This window comes from Rhopilema esculentum, unplaced genomic scaffold (assembly GCF_057945365.1).
Source record: "Rhopilema esculentum isolate cy_ngs unplaced genomic scaffold, ASM5794536v1 HiC_scaffold_30, whole genome shotgun sequence".
NCBI lineage: Eukaryota > Metazoa > Cnidaria > Scyphozoa > Rhizostomeae > Rhizostomatidae > Rhopilema > Rhopilema esculentum.
Window position 1 is genome coordinate 47,828 of NW_028300841.1, and position 21,278 is coordinate 69,105.

The following is a 21,278-nucleotide window of genomic DNA, read 5'->3' on the forward strand; positions in this document are numbered from 1 at the left end:
GAAGCTCTTTGAATATGCTTTTCGATATCTGTGCAAACAACAAAATCACAGTACTTGAAGGACAAACATTTGAAATTGTATTTGAGCCATGTATCAATGGTTTTGCTTTAAAGAGAGAGCACTATCAAGACAGAAAGTAGGGTCTTCATTAGGAGCATTTTGAAGGCTTTCTCCTTGTTTTTGAAAGACCATTTTATTTCCAAAATTCCTCTACTACAACAAATGGGCTGTCCTTAAATCTCTGCAGCCATATGAATTCTGCCAAGTAGTCGGGTATAAGTTTGCGATTTGTTGAACCATGCTGTGACTTGAATCTATTTTTTGCCTGTTGCCACATTGCCTCCATGTGGTTTGTAGTTGTCCTGGCGACTGGGTCAACAAAATTGTAAGTGTGTTTCACTGTCCTGTGTTGGTAGCCGATGTTCCCTACTTGGTTATATGCCTGCCACATGTCTGAACATACATTGGAGGCACAACCCAAGTTTGCAAAATTGTTGGTAAGGTTACAGTATCCCTTCGAGAAACTGGAACCTGGAACCCTTTTTTGTCGACCGGGTCATATCCTCCAAATATCCAGTTTTGAGGAAGAATTCTGCCACAATTGTATTTCCTCTTGGTGAACAGGCTCTCATCCATTTCCACAAAGCGGCCAGGTCCGTCAATCTGTTGCAGATTGTTAAGAAAATGCTCCACTCAGACATCGCGCAGAATTGCTTCGAATCAACCACCTTGTGTTCGCCTTTGATTTCAAGTTCCTTGAGGACCTGCTTCTGCGACAGGCCCCTTCTTTGTCCACAGTCTAAACTCTAGAAATAGGTAAGCCCTATTATTTGCCACAAATGCAACTTCGAACCTTCAAAGAAACTCCCCTTGCGTATGTTAAACCTTCTTCGACATTGTGGGCATCGCCATGTTACCCCATCCTGGCATCTATTGAAGGCACCAACATGGCAGCGTTCACTCGACATCATTTGTGCAAGCAGCCCATTCTGCCCACACCAGGCAATTGTAGCAGGAATGTTCTCTGTGAATTGTCTGCATATTCCAAATAGAGTCATTGCATTGAACTCGTCAAAATTGGGAACAAATCTTGCCATTTTGTTGATGGTTTTTCTGCAGACAGTCCTCCAAAGTGACTTACTCTTCGTTGGGAATACATTGGGTGCAATAATCATTAACACAGTTTCTAGACACCAATAGGCTGCCAAGGCAGCTGGTGTGAAATTTCCATATTGTTAAAAATGCACAATTGAAAAGCTATTATGTTAGTGAAGTATCTGGTTGAAGCTATCAAATGTCGCTCCACAAACAAAATTTTGTAATTAGGAATTGGGAAATTAGTAAATTATAAGTACGTATAAATTTAGTTATTCGCATGTTTAAGGAACCAAATTAGATACTTACAGATAAAGCAAATTAAATAGACTCGTGGAAGCAGAAAATTAAGGAACCATAAATGCACACAACATCCTGCACCGTGCACAGGCACATGGTTAAATCGCAGAAAAAACCGTAAGTTAAGAAGATTAGCATATTAATCAGTATCTTTGGATAGTTGGAGCAATTTCATATAAAAGACAAATTGAAACACTAAAGTAGAGAGAGAGTAGTCTCTCGAAATTTAGGTAAGGGACGAGCAACGTAGAGTCACGTAACAATTGTATGTGGAATAAAACCGAAAATTAAAGATGTACGAAAACGATATGGTCCTTTTCTTGAGAAATTCGGTTCACTTCTGAAACCTCTTTCGAATCAGTAGAGTGAAGCAATTAATGCAACATCAAGGATTTTGCAAATTTTTTCTCCAATAATAACAGACTTAGTTTTAAACTTCTGGATACTGCTTGTTATTATTAGATACTTGCTTACATCTTTGGACCATCATTTTTTTTCACCAAATATAAATGTTAGAGGTATTGTGAAATAAAAAGACAGTTGAAGAATGGCGGTTAGCCACTTTAAAACCATCAACACATGAAAAATCTATAGCTTTTCCAAACGCATTTACAAAACAGGGCGTTTTCCCTCAATCTTAAGAGTGTTGCCAGCAAACATTTTCTCTAAGTTAAATCCCCGGACCCTCTGCTGTCGGACTCCTTTTTGCCCTTCCAATCTTCCAACCCTGGCTATGCCACTGGTGTGGAGCACAAGCCTGACCCTGACCTGTATCTGAGCATCATGTACATTTTGTTTTTATTTATAGGAACCATATTCATGTACATGCTCTTAACACAGTACTCCTAAGAAAAATGTGCAATTCTAAATTTTCCTTGATTGAGGGGTAGTGATTATTAGACAGAGACAGCAAAGCTAATAAATAAATTTACACTCACGTAACATATGACCTATGTGTTTTTGACACCAAATGAACAGATCTGGTTTTTAATTTTTGGTTGATTGCAAGGGCGAACAATACAGGGGATGTGACAGAGAGGCAGCTTAAAATTTCACAGTGCGCAAAGAGGAATTAGTTGCAGTGCAGGAACTCTGAAGTTTTATACTGTTTTCCTATTAATTTTTGAAACAGTGTTTAAAATTAAAAGAGTACAAACTGTTTATATACCGAATGATTTTCTTTGATCTATTTATTAATTTATCTATGTATGTTTCCATTATTTGTCCATTATTAACATTAATTAAGTATATCAATTTCAGCATGATCCCAATGTTTTAATTTTTGGTGTGTAAGCATGGCCTTCTCGAGACAAGAAGGATGTTCAGAAAATGGAATTCTCCCAATCAATACAAGAGCTTTCTGAGATTTACATCGATCTGCAATATGAAATCCTTTCTTTCTTCCCCCAACGTCTGTCTCTAGAGTTTAAATGAAGCTGAAGGCAAAATGGTTTTTGATTGTGTCACTTATGTAACACAATATGAGGATAATTTGGTAATGACACATAGAGTTGCTCTTACACAAGTTGGGGGATTATAAAAGGATAAAAATAATCTCTCATACAAACGATGTGCAGGAAAAAGCCAGAACCAGTAAGTTTACACCTGTCAAGTTTATTGAATCAAATTTCACTGCATTTGTTGACACAGTGTAACTGGAAATTAGCTTATCGGATGATGAAACAAACGCCAACTGGCAATAGCTTAATATCATTTCTTACACATGAAAACTTATATCCAGACAGAGCACCCTGCTTTAAACTTTTGTGCAATAGCTTCTTGTTTGAGAGTCGGAAACTAGCGATTCAATAGTTCAGGCTCCTTCGCTTTGAATGCTGCATATGATTCCTGCAATTCGCCTTCTGAGCAAGAGAGCATGTCATTAACATATCCTGATGAAAAATAGAAGTAGCATTATCAAATGCATATCAGACATCCAGTTTGCTAATAGTTTTAATGTATTTCTTTATTACATTATTCTTAATATAGATTTGTGCAAGTTTTAAAATAGAAATATCATAACTTGGAGGAACAGTAACTTTATGAACAGCTTCTTCATCAAGTTTGAATTTAAGGTAAACAACATTGTAACACTTCTCTCCACTTACATTTTCTTGAGGTCAATTGACGTTCTCATTGAAATGGCACACTGCAAGAGTTTCTTTAAAAGAATGCAATGTCTTTGGATGATTTTCTTTCCTGTCAGGTCAATGTCTTTAAATTACTGGACAAGATCATATGCATTGGCATCATTTGAGGAAAATGGAAATCATTTGTTTACCATACTAGTCATACCATTTATAAAAACACTTAGTTACCTGCAAATTGTACCCATCCATGACAAATCTGTCATCTTTGGATGTCAATGATTCAGGGTGGAATGAAAACCTTCAAAACAACTTGTTTGTGCATCTGATGATAACTTTGTCTTCAACAATGGTCTTATTTGTAAGGATAACATTCAACCCATCATATACTTTGCTTCCCGGTATAGATAATTTGTATTAAAATTAAAAGCTATTGGCTCTTGCTTCTCAGCATAAAACAGGTGATGTTGAAATACTTATTGTAAAGGCAAAGTTCATAGGGTCTGTAAAATGCATTCTATCTTTTTAATGTGTATTTTTGAAAATATATTATCAATTTGAAACTATGTTAATTTGAAGTAATTTTAAGCAAAGTAGAAGCGAAACCCATATGGAAAAACTTTTTCTTGGCTACAAAATATGTTTTTATTTTTTAGACAGAAACACAACAAAAAAGCACCTGCCAATTTTTATCCATAGACGTCTTTCAAGTTAACCATGATTGGTTCCTGTGTAGAGAGGATCAGGATGATCTGTGTGTTTATTTGACATATGTCTCATGATTGAAGTCCATTTGGCAACTGTGTTCCAGGTATCCAAAACCACGACTAATGGCAACTGACCAATCAGGAACCTGTCTAGAGACCCTTGGTGACCCCATGTGTTGGCAAAATTCTCTGGACGTCAAATTAGATGATTTCAGTAAAAGGTCGAATGTACTATGTATTTTTGTGCGTTATTTATCCACATGTGTGTTTTGATATTAACAAAATTAACAATCTTGAAAAAAACATGTGAAAGTCAAGAAGCGTGAAAGTGTGTTGTAGATCAATCAAAAATTAGATCGCTTAAGATGGGCTCCAGTCTTACTGGATTACCTTCTTCCGAAGGGTCGTTTTTTTCCATCGACTTTGCCTGGCCATCTTTTCTCAGCCTTAACACGTCCTTGGAGAAATTGAAATTGCGGAAGCTAATTAAAGATTCGCTTTATATTCATGTACTGATGATTCCGACTACTATGCATTAGTAGTCTCTGTATATATATATTACTATGCAGTGGGCTCTGTTCACTATCCTAGTGTTTGGTTTAATGTTCACTACTTCCACAAAAAAAGGGGGGGGGGGGGGTAGCAATTTATCTCAGGTAAAGAGTTTCAGGCTTACTATAATCACTTCCTTAATTGTATTGGGTTTGAAATACTCATGGTCAGGAAACAGAGAGTGGTCAACTTGTCTCGATCCCCTTTCTTGCAACTCTGTTTTCTAAAATATTTTAAAAAATTGTAGCTTGCTTTCAATTATAGATATTTTAGAGACAGATGCATAGTTTAATATCTTTATCAATTAAAACAAAAGCGTGCTATGATTTGAATAAACAAATTATAAAGAGTTAATGCCTAAACTGTACAGTATAACAGAGTTCTGCAAACACCTTCACATTAAAAAATAGCAGGTTTATAAATATAAGTTGATGTGTCTGGTTTTGTCTGACGGTATTTTAAAAACCCCTGCGCCCCCTGGCCAGCATCCCTGGGAGAAAGTAACAAACATGCAAAAAATACAACAGAAACAGAACATCAGTTTACCTTGTGGATGATGGTGCTGAAGTTCCCGTCAAAGACAATTAGGGCACTGCATTGGTGGTGAAGCTTTTGCAACGACCTCCTGGAAACATTCTACACTGGGATGAAGGACTGCCCGCGATACAAGCGTTACCAACAACGGCAGCCCCTTGTCCTTGCTTATATGGACGCCATCTTTCTATGACCTCAAACGGCAATCCTCCAATTTGAAAATTTGGCTTCATGTCCAGGTACTGGATTTCAAGCTTCTTGCACTCTTCGGCCATCATCTTGCCATATAGCTCCTCTCGAATCCAAAATTCATCAAGCCGCGGCAATATTGATACGGCAATAATCTGTGTTTGATAATAAAAAATAAATGCTGTGAACTGCACATTGCAAAGAGGTTTTACCTGCTAGAACTTTTATTTGCAGATGTGACTAACGACAGGAACACAGTTCTCAAACAGACCATAAGAAAATGAAAAAAGAATGCTCCCCTAAAGAACAAATTTATGTTACCTGAGCCTTTTCACAATCATTAAGAAATGATAATGATACTTTTTATTTTATTCGACACGTGAAAATCAAAACTCAAAGACAGATAGTTTTACCAAAAAATGTGAGGATAGCCTTTCTAACATTTGCTTTGGAGAACTTTTGCTGCACAGTGACAAGCAACCCATAGAAATCATTCCTCGCACGATCAACCATAACATGTTGCAATATATCATTCGTACCAACGAGTAATGCAGCTGTGTTTGGGGTCGCCCCTGTAGGGAATTTTGCAGCCAAAACTTCTTGCTCAACGTGCCAGAAACATCAACCGGGCGTTGAATTAACACACCAATCCTTGGGACATGGAACATCCCCTTGCACTAGTGGGTGTAACTGTGAGCCAGGAAATACTGCCACCTGTGATTTTCAAAAGTCTCTTTAGGAAAAATGTTATTAATGAATCAGGACAAATATTTCACAAGATAACGAAATCACAGTCTCCAAGTGTAGACGGATGTAATTGCTATATGTGTGTATTACCTATGCATGCTCAGTGTGCTGCTATTTAGATAAAAAGCTTCGTAATTAAGATTGTAGGATAGTTGCGAGAGATGGGTTGTATAATAAAAGTAAATTTTGTGTAAGTTATAATTGAAGGGAAATGAAGTTTTCGCTGAAATAACAAAAAGATTGAATGCTTCTAGATCTACATTCATATGTAAAATTGGAAGAAAATACTGACCAAGTTGTTAGTCTCCTCCTTTGGACAGCTTATGCGGCAGTTTTGTTTCCCGGATATATCAATCTTCCAGAACTTTGCTTTAGATCTTTTTCCTGTTTCCTTGACTCCTTCTCCATGAATTCCCCAACTACGTGTTGCAACACCACTTTGAATCACGTATTCCATATTTATTAGGGTATCCAATAAATAGGGTATCCAACCTGAATGTGCTATTCCACTACCACACTCGCTTATATACCGACATGTAACATCATTATTATTAATATGCAGCAATTAGAAAGAAAAAACCCCTGATTGGCTAGCATATTGGGATGGACTTCCTTAACCAAACTTTGAAAAAATCATTGACAACCTTTACAGTAGATCTACCAGAGAGAATTTAACATATAAATGCCAATATTTTCTTTGAACATGCAAAACATCGGTGACTAAATGGTGGAAGAATATCCATGATGGTCATGCGCTTTCGTACATTTTGGGAGGCTGTACATTTTCTTGTGCCAATTAATGTTGTTACAATATGGTTTCCGTGTGACTAAACCAATATATTCGATGCAACTATGTAAAGTCGCTTGGAAGCTAATCTAATCACGTTTATGTTTTTTGTAGACTGCAAAAGGGAGGTTCCTTGAGGCGTTTTGTTCTTCGTCAGACGATCGAGTCACCATTTAAATCGCTCTTTTAACAAGCCATAACGAATCCATTACAGGTATCCAAAAAGGGGGAATGCAAAATGGTTGACAGTGCACACCAATAGGGAGATCACGAATACCTTTGAGCCAATACCTCATTCCCTTTTTCATTGCCTGCTTGGATAATTTTTTTGGTGATACTTTTGCAAACATGCCAAAAATCATGGTAATGCTGAGTGGAAGGTTCAGAGATGCGTAGCCATTTTGCTATATCTCTATGTCTATCATTGATGCGATTGTCTTTTTATAAGCATTCCTTTACTGGTAATATTTTGAAAGGAAGGTTTCGCACCCTCCAGTTCCATTGCATTGCTACTTTAGCCTTTATTTGACTGAAAAGTGAGAAACATATTTTGATAATTTCGGAATCAAATTTATAAAGGAAACTGATTTTATTTATAGAAATACAGATCTCTTTCATATATTACATGATTGATTTTCAAACAAAGCTCTGCTGTTACCTTCGGTTATAGACAACTGAAAAGAATTTCTTGTAGGTACCCACAATTACCTGCAAAAATTCAAAGTGAACCAATTTGGAGATGCTGTGTAAAAACACCGTTTACCCTCAAAATTTGGCATTATGCCCCATTGAGTCAAACCTTCCATCTCCAAACCACATTGTATCTTTTACTGTTCTTTAGCTGTTCAATCATTTGTTGACTTTTTTCCATTGTGTAACAAAACAGATGGGAAGAGAAAGCGATTTTGGTGACCTAAGAAGGATCTTGTGCAAATCACTGACATTCCCATGTGATTAAACATCAAGAAAACCCGATTTATGCTAACTCCAGACATTAATATTCCAAAACTTAGCATGAAGTTTCCTGCTGGGAATTTTCAAAAATTATATGGTTGGCTTCACCATGTGAAAATTATTCCACAGTGGTTACGTCTCTGGATAACAGTCACCATGGTTCTATTTGACTTCATTTGGCAAGTTGGGTTTTCACTCCTGCAATAGCAGAACAACCCAAACAGCACTGCCAGCATGAAGTAGAATTCCAAAAACTTTGGTTCCTTTAAAGGATGTGTTCCAGATTCCACTCTCTTAAGAAAAATCCTATGTTATCACATTTTTTATAAATTAATTTTATTTAATATAAACATGTATATATTTGGGAAAAGGCTGACGTTTCCTTGTTTGAAGAGTGAAATGTTTTCCAGAAAAATAATCAATTTTCTTTTATCATTGTTTTACTAAAACATTGTCTAAATATTCAAGTATTTTTTCATTTACTAAGAGGAGGAAGGTCTCAAAATCAAGGGTCTATTTAAACTAGAACAATCATGCTGAAATTTGAATATACTCTATTCCCAAATTTTTGTACTGTCTATTAATATCCGAAAAGTATTATTGTTAAACCCCACTTAAAACTTCTTTTTTTCAAATGTTGACCAGTTTGATGAACCAGGACAAAAGTATTGGGAAAATATGCCAAAGATCTGCTGGCAAGAAGGGACCATTTGTTTTTGCCTCAATGCTTCAAGCACAATCCCAGGATATAGGGTGCAATGCACTCTAAGTAATTTTTATGTGACCAGGGCCTCCAGACTCTTGAAAGACTTGGGAAATTAAATACGGTTGTTGAAAAAGATTTCATAGATTCTCTAAAAGTTTTAACAAAAGCATTGTTTTGGTGCATTGCTTTTCTTTCTGATTAAGTTACAGTTACAGGCAGTTGATTCCAAACCAGAGGCGGAACGTAGTAGCTTTTTGCGATGTAAATAGAACTTGTAATAATTTGATATATATATGGTTTGTAATTGTCACAGAGCCCAAGTCCCATACCTTTAGCCGCTACTACCCCCCATAACAACGCCTCTGTTTCAGAGACTTGACTTGTAAAGAAATCTCCATGTGGACTCCACTTGCGCTCCACAATACATGTAAACAAATCTCCATGAGATATTCAAAGAAAGCTCCACAAGACATGTAAACAAAGCTTCACAAGTGTGAAGCACAGATGATGATAAAAGCGGAAGTGTATGTAAAATATAAATGTAAAATAAACACTTAATGTAAACCCCCTGAGAATCCTTCAATTTTTTTTTCAACTTCCATATCTGAGTTTTCATTGGTTTAAATCTTCCTTGCAGCATTTGGCAATTGTCTGGCCAAATGTCCTGTTCAGCACTAGAACTGGCATCTTCCAAACAATCTTCAACGCTAGATTCTTTGTCTTTGAATATCTAAGAATAAGAAATGACGCTCTAGTCGTAGTCCATTGAAATATGTTTAAATTTATATTGCACTGAAATGCAAAATAATAATATCCGATTGATCAACTTTGGCGAGTAGAGGATTTATAGGTCATAGGCCTATAATGATTGGCCAAAATGCACCCCGGCTTTCATTCACGATGTGTCATTTCTGTAGGTGCTGCCTGTCTATTTGCTACATCAATAGTTAGAACAGCAAGCTCATTTAACTTTGGATTCAAAACCAAGGCTTCTAGCGACGTCTCTGTTCATATTGTAGCAGGCATCATCAAAATGTTTAGAGCAACAGATTGAACTTTTCAACGGCTGACAGTCTTTCTTGTGCCTATGTACAAAGCACACCAGTCTCACGAATCTTTCTGGGTAAAGAGTTTTTTTTGGATATTTGTGAAAGGATATAACTTCTTACAGCTTTTGTTGTTTGGCCCACCAGCAACACAAAGAACAGCCTCCAACAATCTTTTTGCAGTCACACTATTCCTCACGCTTATCTGTTTTGAATACTTTTGATTGAGTACTCACATGCCAAGTCATCATCTTGACATCACAATTGAATGCAAAATATTTCTGTGAAATTACTCAAAATTCTGACTTTGGAAAACTGTAACTTTCGTTTAGGACATCATTCCCGACTAATAATTTCCAGGCATTTTTATCTGAAAACATTTTATAGACAAAAATTTGAATATTCAAATGTTACCCATTCAAATGGAAGCTGACAATTGGGTGTCTATGAAAGACCAATGGTGTCTCCATCTTCTTACCATACTTTCAGAAATACATGGTTTAAGCGTTATTGCACCGATAGGTTTGTCTAAGAATTCAAATGCACTCAATTAACTTGAATTCCAAGGGTTAAATGAGACCCCGTTCACACTACAGAAAAAAGAACAGAACTCTTTGGTTCAGTGCCTGAAAAAGCGACGATAGCTCTTCCATTTACACTAGGCATCTTGGTTCAATTCTAGTTTTGGAATGGCTCTGTTCTTCTTTGGTAAATGCCAAACTCTTTGGTTCTGTTCCCAACACATGCTTGTTTTCTCTAGTGTTAACAGTCAGGAAAGAAACTTTTTGGTTACAATTGAAAACAAGGTTTAATCTAAAGTTGGGGAGAGGCTTTTTTATAGTGTCAGTCATCAATTCCGTGTCACTGCGCATGCTTCGCATGAAAGTTCCCTTGTTTTTTACTCAGGGGCAGCTGGGAACCGAATTCTTGTTAGAAGGGGGGAAGATATAGACTCATTGAGGTCCTACCCCTGAAAAAAGGTTTTTTATGTATTTAAGTCTTAAGTCTAAATTTGAGATTAAAAATGGGTTTCTTCAGAAAAGGTCAACCACATTCCATGGGAAGGACTCTATTAATCTGGTCTATACAATAATTGATTTTGAAACAGCTTACAAATTCTGAAATTACCCCAATTAGAAAATGATTTCTGACTCATGTCTATTAAAGGTCATGTCATGTCTATTAAACTACTTATAGTACAGGCTATAATAATTATGTTATAAACTTTAAACCGTGGACCGGGCTACGCAGAGAATTAAGAGCGAAAACACCCTTTGCATATTATCAACAAAACCTTTTTATATATTTGTAGTGATTCCATTCATTCTAATTTTTCCTCAACTATCGCCATCCATTTTTACTTTGTTTATTTTACCTACAGTAATTTCTTCACATCACTACCTCATCACTACACGCTACGAGCATATCACTATGTCAACATTTCCTCTCTTTTGTTTAGGCCCTCATCAACCCTACACATCTACCTAAATCTCAATTCATAAACTATTCACACTTAGCCTAGCCCTTCCTATCCTTTGTTTTCCTTACATCATTCGTGTTAATTTTAGATATTCATTTCTGTATATAAGCATGTTAATTTTTATGTAAGTCAGTTCAGTTCAGTTCACATCAGAGTTACACAGGCAACACACTGTCTCTCTCACTGGCTCCGTGTTCTCTGCACGTAAAATAAGACACGCTGGGTTGGAAATGACACGTTAGTCAAGGATGGTTTTATTAGTGAACGAATCGCACATAACAAGGCTCAATTCTCGTTACACTAAATATTTATAACTGCAATCACTTTACAACACCGCATGTTCCTACTCCCTACTCCAATCTAATCTAATCACCTCCCACGTGCTGAGCTGCAATCCGCTGCGCATGCCGCTACGCAGTACTTTACAACACACTCCCGGGGGTTGATCACCTATTCTGATCTAAATTACACAATATAGTTCAAATTTAATAACAGCTTGTTGCAATAAGAAACATCAACATAACATAACAAAACAAAGCAGTATAAATGCGATATAAAACTACAAAACTTTATAATGTCGGTTCAGTTCTCCTATTATTGCAACATTGCGCCTTGGCCTATCGAGAGTCTGCATGTCCTTTTGTGGTAATTCGCTGATCTTGCACAAATGCATATCTTCGTTGTTAGAAGACTCTTCGATGTTTTTACCTACATGGAGTTCTAATGGAATCAGATGTTTAATTGAGCGAGTAAATACACGTTTACCTCCTGTTTCCGTAGGGATCTCAAGCCTTGCCGCTCTAACATACCCTTCTTTTCCTGGCAACAATTCTGTAATTTTTCCCATTTTCCAAAAGCACCTTTTTGTCTGCTCATTCTTCAATAGAACTACATCTCCTGCAGATATAGAAATACTATTAGGAATCTGTTTCGATTTAAAGACTTCCATAAGTCCTACAAGATATTCCTTTTTCCAACGCCGAGTGAATCTTGCTAACAATTTATGATGGTACCTTGCCTGTTGGACCAGGCTTCATATGTGCTAAGAATTTCTGCATGTCTATGGTTAGAAGATTGTGCTAAATTTCTTCCATTTACAAGTTGTGGCAGTGTCAAAGGATACGATATTCCCCTTAAATCAAGATGCATATAGGTAAGTGGCCTTGAATTTATGACAGCTTCTATTTCAACTAAAATGGTGTTTAATTCCTGAAAACTTAGGAATGCGCGTCCTATATTCTTGATCAAACAACGCTTCACGCTTTTTGTCTACGCCCTTTACATAAAGTGGACCCACAAAATCAACTCCTGTATTACTAAATGGTGGACTATCATCTACTCTAAATTCCGGAAGGTCTGGAGTGATATTACATTTAAATGGCAGTCCTTCAATTCTTTTACACGGTAAGCACCTTCTTAATATCTTCTTGACTATCTCTCTGCCTCTTAATATCCAATAACGTTCCCTTATAGAACTTAGCGTCTCTCCAATGCCATCATGAAATACCTTCAAGTGTGCTTCATGCACTACAAGTTCAGAATAGTAACATTTTGATGGCAAAATAATAGGCTTTTTTCCACATCTGTGAAAGCTGCATTGCCAAGTCGTGACTTGCAACATAATACTTGTTCCTCATCAATAAACAAATTGAGCTGATTAATCAAAGGTAACTTTGAAATCCTTTTTTCACGAAGACATTCAATTTCCTTAGCAAAAGCCTTACCTTGAACGACTTTCAGAACATAATTTTCAGCCTTCTCTATTTCTTCTGTCGTTACTTGACTACTTACCTCTGGTTCAAACTTTTTAATTCTTGCCTTAATGTTAGCAATGAACCAAAATACCCATGCCACAGATCTTAACAACTTTATTCTAGACAAAAACTGATTAAACTCTATAGTTTCTGAATTAGTAAACTCTGCGTCCCTCCCGTAAGACTTATTAGAGAGTTTGAGAAACACGATGCGACAGGTCAAGACGAGCTGGGGGAGTCTAGTAACTAGCGCGACCATCTCATGTTTTTCCAATCCAGCTCGTGGAGGCCAATTTCACAACCCAGATTTTCGATTTTTATGTTGTGAGGACAACCCGGACATTTAAATCGTAAGTACACTATGTTGATTTTGTTAAATTCGGCGATTTTATTCTTTTTGCATCTGATAATGTATTTTGGTTAGATTTTAAGTAATATTTCTCACTTTTGTAGGCCCATTCACGAAGAAGCTGTGAGATGAATTCTCAAGGACCCCACGAGGCAAAGAACCAAACGTTTGTGAACATTGTAGTATAATTAATCTACAGATTTTAAAAACGGTTGAGTTGAGGCAAATAGTAAAAATAATGTCAGGCGTTCTACTAAGCTAATGGGCTAGCCCTAAATGATTTCTTTCTAAATTTATGCAAAAGAAGTTATAGTGTGACAGTGCTATTTTTTTGTTATTCATATCTTAACTGAAAGTAGCTGTTCATTTATTTTAAGAAATGTATTTTACCGTTTTTCCTTAAAATCCAACAAAATGAAAATTGTCATTAAGAAATCCATTATATTCCATGTTGCCACTAAATTTTGATTATGTGTTGTTGATTGTGGTACAATTGTTTATTAGTCTGAAATTTGCAAATATAAATTTATTCATGATTTGGATCAGATATGAGTGCTTATTGTCTTTTTTCTATTCTTATGTTCTATTAATTAGGCCAAAAATGACATGGACCTTAGAGTATGACACACTGCTCTGTAGAGAGATCCTTGTTGAGGAGCTCTTTCATTTTAAAATGGGTACTTGAGAGCGTGGTCACGTTTGGGATAAGGTGGCTACCATTTTAAATAAGATATTTGAACCACGTTTCTCTGTTGATCAAAGAGCAGTGAGGGACCGATTTTTGAAGCTTAAACGAGGCTTTAAAAAAAAGATGTCAGAAGAAGAGAGTGGTATCAGCCCACCAGAGCCAACTGAATTGGAGCAAGCGATTCAGGACATTATTGAAAGGAGGGATGAAGCACAGAGTGAAATGGCCAGGGCTGGTGAGAGAGTTGCAGAAAAGGAGAAAGAAACAGCTGAATCTGTAAGAAAACGCTCTATGGAAAGATTGGGAGAGACAAGGGAGAGAGAGTGTCAGGAAGGTGGGAGAAAAAGAAGAAAGGCTGATGGGGACAAAGAGGTGATCAACTATATGCGAGAAAAGACTGAGAGAGATCGGTTTTATATTGTTGTTCAGGTTGGAAACATTAAAACACAACATCGTTTGCTATATCTTTATTTATTAACAGAACATAACATTATCCGCCCTCCATCTCTAACTACATTTCAACATCAATCACTGGAGAGCTGGTAACGAGTAATACATAATTATAATTTATGCAGCTAAAGCAATCGAACATAACACTCCCCCCGTTGGCTACCCCTGTAGTCAACTTTAACACAAAAAAGCATACAATTAAGTCAATACATTTGATTTTACCTCTAAGGGCACCAAACATTGTAATGGACGTACTAAATACGTAGTTCCGTTATCCGTAGACACTTTCAATTTTACTGAACGAATTTTACCGTCTCTACTAGGCTTCAATTCTACCACCTTTCCTATTTTCCAAAACGAACGCTTAGTCTGTTCATTTTTTACAATAACAATATCACCCAACGATACAATGCTTTCGTTAAGTTCATTTCGATTTGCTATCTCACGAAGACTAGGCAGATACTCATTTTTCCATCTTTTGGCGAATTCCGATAATAACTTTCGATGGTATTTGATACGTTTCGTTAATGTTTCTTGAGTGCTAATTACTGTTAAATAACTATCATTTGGCGACAATGTAACATTTCTACCATAAAGTAACTGTGACGGTGTTAATGGATATGTAACCCCTTCTGTATCATCATAAACGTATGTTAAAGGACGAGAATTAATTACCGATTCTATCTCAACCAGTAACGTATTTAATTCATCAAAAGTTAGTCGCGCTCTACCCACCATTTTATGCAAGGTACGTTTTACCGATCTGATTAATCTTTCCCAGGCTCCACCCATCCATGGGCTTTTTGGTACTATGAATTCCCAATCGACGCCTTTATCTACGATCATGCTTTTCACGTTTTTCGAATTAAGAATCTGCTTTACCTCTTTAGAAGCAGCCTTAAACGTCTTAGCGTTGTCGCTATATAATTTACGCGGCAATCCTCTACGAGCACAAAATCTACGAAATGAAAGAAAAAACGAGGGTACATTCAGGCTATCTACCAATTCTAAATGTATGGCTCTAGTTGAAAAGCATGTGTAGATACAAATTTATGATTTACTTAATTCCTTACTTGACGGATTCTTACCCTTAATAAGCAAGGGTCCCGCAAAATCTAAACCCGTGTTAGTAAAAGGTGGTCCATCATCTACAAGTGAATCTGGGAGGTCTGGGGCTAGAGTAGACTTAATTGTGTGCCTATCAATCCATATGCAAACAGTACACGACCTTTTAAATTTCTTTACTGCTTCTCTACCTCTTAAAATCCAATAACGTTGGCGAATTTCGTTTAACGTGTCACGTTCGCCACTATGCAATACAATAGCATGATATTCTTTTATCACCAACTTTGAATACCAGTTATAGGGACGTAACAAAATTGGCGTTTTCGTAGAATCTGGAACAGAAGCGTTGGTTATCCGAGATCTCGCTCTTATTACGCCGTTGTTATCTAAAAACAAATTGAATTGCTTAACTTTTAAAGGAGGCTTGGTTACCATTTTACCACGCAAATATTCATACTCTTCTGAAAATTCTTCTCTTTGAATGTAACTTAACAATTTGTATTCTGCTCGTTCAATTTCTTCGTTTCTTAACTCCTCATTTAAATCGGGGGTTTGGTTAGTTAACGATGCCTTACAGTTTCCTACGAATCTGAAAACCCAAGCCAGGGTGCCAAGAAGCTTACGTTTACTCCCAAATCGTTCTATGTTTACTAAATTCTGTATACTCAAAACATCCGTCGAACTAGACAACGTGTGTGTTATCATGTGAGAATTGTTGGCTTCCTCCTTCAAGGCAATTTCGTGGGCTTCCTTGTCAGTTATATCAATGGATGGCCACAATTCAATTCTTTGCTTCAAGAACTCGGGACCTTCAAACCAAAACACATTCCTTGAAAGGTCCTTTCCGCAAAGCCCGCGCGAGGGTAAATCTGCTGGGTTTAAGACACCTGGACAAAACTTCCATTCTGACCTGTCTGTTAGTTCTAGAATTTTGTGGACCCGGTTCCTTACAAACTGTTTCCAGGGCTTACTGTTTTTTATCCAGCAGAGTGCTACTAAGGAATCCACCCAATAAAAACTTGTGATTTTCGCCGGATCTAATTCTTCAAGCAAAACAGTACGAATTGTATCCATCAACTCTGCTAATAACAGGGCCCCCATCAACTCTAATTTCGGGATAGTTACCTGTTTGATGGGTGCTACTCTTGCTTTCGACGCAATAATTCTACAATCTACTTCTCCGTTTTCATATTCTGTGCGCAAATAAACGACACAAGCATAGGCTTGCTCGCTAGCGTCCGAGAAGCCGTGAATCTGATATGAGCGTACACTCAACCCGTTGATAAGACACCTTGGTATTCTAACCTTACTTAACTGTTGTAGCTTGGAAAGAAATGCATTAAATTCTAACCTAGCACTTCCCTGTAATTCCTCATCCCAAGCTACTTTCTGTAAACATAACGATTGAAACATGGCCTTCATTCTAACCGTAAATACGCTCAAAATTCCTAACGGATCGAATATTTTAGCGGTTAATCTTAGCAGTGAACGTTTAGTTGCTGGAAGTGTTTTAGCTAATTGCGTAATCTCCGTAAAATCATAACAGATTTCATCCGACGAGGAGTTCCAGTGCAACCCTAATATTTTCACAGTTTCATTATCTGCACTAAGACCTATACACGATTGTACGTAAGACTGATCCTCTTCGCCTAACTTTGGGTCTGACCCCCCGGTTGTTGCTTGACCTTCAGATTTTCGGATGCGTTCTATTAACTCCTGCGAATTCGAATTCCATTTACGAAGGTTAAAATTTCCTTCCTTCATTACCTGTTTTGACTGTTGATAAATTTCGTAAGCCTTGTCTACTGTCTCTCCACCCGTTGACAGATCGTCAACAAATAAACCCTTGAGTACCTTGACAATCTCAGGGTTTTTCTCTTGGTATGATGACACATGTTGCAACAAAACACTTCCCAAAACAGCAGGGGACGGCCGTAGGCCAAAGGGCAAACGCGCATAACGCAGCTGGACAATCGAGCGATTTGCAGACTGTGGCTCATCATACCACAAAAACCTGAGAAAATCACGGTCCTCCTGTTTAATACCTATCTGAAGAAAGGCTTTCTCGATATCAGCAGTAAGTGCAATGACCTTAGTTCGAAACTTAACTAGAACATCAAACAACATAGGAATCAAATTAGGCCCTCGTTCTAAACGATCGTTTAACGACAAATTCTCGGTTTCCATTTTTGCACTCGCATCAAAAACTACCCTGACCTTACTCGTAACTCTGTCCTTGCGAATAACTCCAAAATGTGGCATAAATCTAACGTTGTCATTATCTAATTCCGAAGAGGGCACCTTTTCGATTATACCTTGAGCGAGTTGCTCCTTAAATATACCATCGTACTCTCGCATCAGTTCGGGATCCTTAATCAAACGAGAATGTAACGAGTTCAACCGAGTCTTGCACTGCTCAAAATTATTTACCATATTTTTTGGCTCCGTCGGTTTCCATGGTAATCCTACTTCGTAACGATCTCCTTGTACCCTTATGTCACAAAATTTATCCGTTTCGTTACTATCAACTAACTTGTTACAATCTAACCCGGTATTTTCTACTTCCCAAAAGGCTTTCAGTGTATCAACTAATTCTTTATCCTTATCCGATTCGGTAAAACTTGTTACAATCTAACCCGGTATTTTCTACTTCCCAAAAGGCTTTCAGTGTATCAACTAATTCTTTATCCTTATCCGATTCGGTAAGCCTTGTCGGCAACTAAAAAGAGAAGAGTTTGAATTGAGAAGAAGAGAGATTGAGGTAAAAGAAAAGGAAATTAAGATAAAAGAGAAAGAGATTGAGATAAAAGAAAAAGAGAAGGAGAGAGAATGGGAAGTTAAGAAGTGAGAGCTAGAAATGAAGGAAACAAATAATGAGGCAAGGGCAAATAGGGACAGGGATATGATGGTCATGTTTCAGCAGCAGCAAGGGCAAATGCAGCATCAGAACCAACTGCTGCTTGATGTTGTCAATAAGCTGTTGGACAAATTTACTTAAATTTTAGTCATATTGACACTAAAATTGAAATATTTTCCTAAATAAGCCTCTCTAGAATCAACATATTAAACAAGACCTTCTGTTTAATAAACCTTGCCACTATTTTGCTACTAGATTTAAAAAACACCTTTTTTACAGATATCAATTTTTAAATATTAAGACAGCTTCTATATAAGCTCCAAAAGTTTAAAGGAATCAATTTGATCTAAATGTGTTGAGTTTTACATCATTTGTTTGTTATCCATGAATTTTGTAAAGTATCTTGTATCTTTAATGATTTAGGCCTTTTGTGCATAACTCAATTAGGCAATTACAATCCTAGAAACTGTACTTGGTTCTCCAAGAATTTCTTTATGAGTTAACTGACTGTCATTATCAGGAAAGTACCACTTAAAACTGTTCTATTCTTTACACTAAAAACATATACAGTAAATATCTACAAAGCACTAAATAACAAACCAGTGAACACTGATTCTTTTCATCCAATCAACTATGCAAGACACAGTTTTAGTTTCACCATTTTAAAAACTAACAAAAATTCTTGAGAAATCTGTTAAGTGTAGAAGATGTTTGCGAGGAAGATGGCAAATTTATTGCTTAGCTAGATGACAAACTTGCTGCTTAGGGGGCTGGTTAATGAAATATTTGGTTAAAATTATATTTTATATTCATAAACAAGCAACATTCTTGGTTTGTATGATAGTACATTTTCAATGCTTTCAATTATATCTGTATGACCTCAATATCAACCTTTTATATCACATTTACGTCAGTCAAAATCCAAAACTTTCTTGCTGTATTTCTATAGCATTATCTGATTGTTTGTCATGAAGAGGCAAACATCCAAATTGAAAACATGCAAATTTTCATAAGAAACAAATACTGGAAAATCAGTAAACAATTTAGATAGTTAATAGAAAGGGCTCTCATAAAAATTCATCTATATGATACAACTATAGACAGAGAATAAAATAAATTACCCTCATCTATGTACAGCATTATAATGGGAGTGAATTTTTTGAAAGAGATGTAAAGTGCATTTGAAACCAAGGAAGTCTCACCATTTGCAACTTCAATTGATTCTCCCCAACAAATTTGTGCTTGGCAATTTCCAAGAATGGAAAATCAAATAGAGGGCTCCAAAATATTGAAATAATTAAGAAACTCTCAAGAAACAATGAGCATTAAATTTTTGAAAAAGGAGGATAAGAAACTGGAGTACCCAATATCAAACTAATGACCGAGCTTAAGAGTTCTGCATGTCATCTTTGATGAATTCTTTTCTGAAAAATTTTCATATTCCGCTACTATTTCAAACATCAAGTCATATTTCTAACTGTGGGTGGATTACAGCAAATAGGTACATATCAATGTTACAAAAAATATACAAAAAACACCAGGATAAAAGTATACTTCCAGAAAAAAACATGTACGCAAGGGTAGCCTGTTTTTTCTCTCAGCTTCTTTTTGTGGAAATATCATTCTAAGTCTTTCTTTAAAAATTTGTCTAATGTGTGCAAATATTTTGTGTGGTGTTACTGAGGTACATAACATTGGAAATGCGGTAGCTTTTAAAAAACTTTTTTTATCTGTGAACATCTGGCTGATATCATCTTTCTTCTCTTCAAGTTCGGTGGATTGCCAAGTAGATCTACAAGAAGTACTCATTCAGTGTTAGAGGGATGACTTCAAAGAATTTTGCAGTGTTGTTGCCATACAAGCATGTTAAAGCATTTCTTAACAATGCACCAACAACATAAAACTTTCCAACAGAACTGAGGCCAATCTTGAGATTTTTTTTGAAATCCAAAAACTTGAAGTAGTTAATGATGTCCCCAAACAGCCATTTAACAGAAATTCGGACTTGGCTCATTGATTGATTAAAAGCCAGCTCATTTGGTGCGAGTTCTGCTCTTCTTGCAAACGTGCGCTGGAGGTGAACACGATGTGGGTAAGCAGGGTCACCATAAATGCAAAGAGCTACACCATCTGGGGAAAAGGAGTGTTGTTCCAGCTGCTCCAATAAACCAGACATTACAAGAAGCCTGCTGTCATGTCTTCTACCTTCAACAGGCCCAAAAAGGTTAGCAATCATACCATTGGGAGCCACAACTGACTGAAACTTGAGTGCATGAACCCTTTTGTGCCCATTGTAGACAGCTCTTTGATTCCTGGTTGGCCTGCAAATAGGCCTGACAGTGCCATCAACAAATCCCCAGCAGTTGTCCAATGCAGCACCTTTGTTATGTATTGCATCAGCAAATGACTGGAGATTCTCTCTCGAAAGCCATGGTTGGTCAGGTCGCTCAAAAGATGGGAAAAGCTGTCGAAAATATCATCAATTACCGAGCTGAAGATCATGCATAGCTGTGGAACAGGCCTTCCGAACCTTGGGACTAAATCCGCGTAGCGACAGGGATACGTGAAACGCTTCAAACAGACACAAAGTTCTTCAACCACCATTGTAGCAGCAATAAACCTCTGGCAGATGAAGGGCTTGCAGAAGGTTGTAAATGTCCTGTTTTTTAAAGTGCATTTCAACAGAGCACTCCTCTTCGGCCAAATCTTCCAAGCTAAAACGCTCATATTTAAAATATGGAAGCTCTAAATGAAGATTAACGTTGTTTGGGTGACCATGATGTAATAGAAGGTAGTCCTCTACATCTTCCATATTTTCCTCGAGCATGATGAATAGATTGTTCGCCATTCTGCAGCTTCGAGTAAACTGAATTTGGCGCCAAATTCCAATGGGTTGTGACAGGCACGTTGTGAATCATAACAGGAAAAAGG

At 37.0% G+C, this 21,278-nt stretch overlaps 1 protein-coding gene and 1 pseudogene across 2 annotated transcripts; one reads left to right on the forward strand and one right to left on the reverse strand.

The window, feature by feature from the left end:
- Positions 1-955: 955 nt before the first annotated feature.
- Positions 956-21,271, reverse strand: LOC148957394 (uncharacterized; annotated as a pseudogene). Its single transcript, XR_016145236.1, has 2 exons — positions 19,550-21,271; positions 956-12,081 (listed from the first exon to the last, which is right to left on the reverse strand). The product of XR_016145236.1 is annotated as an uncharacterized LOC148957394 (transcript).
- LOC135694310 (uncharacterized) lies at positions 12,076-18,477 on the forward strand. Its single transcript, XM_089115409.1, is given in 2 exon segments — positions 12,076-14,517; positions 18,176-18,477. Coding segments are annotated over 2 exon segments (945 nt in total). The 5' UTR covers positions 12,076-13,735; the 3' UTR covers positions 18,339-18,477.
- Positions 21,272-21,278: the final 7 nt, after the last annotated feature.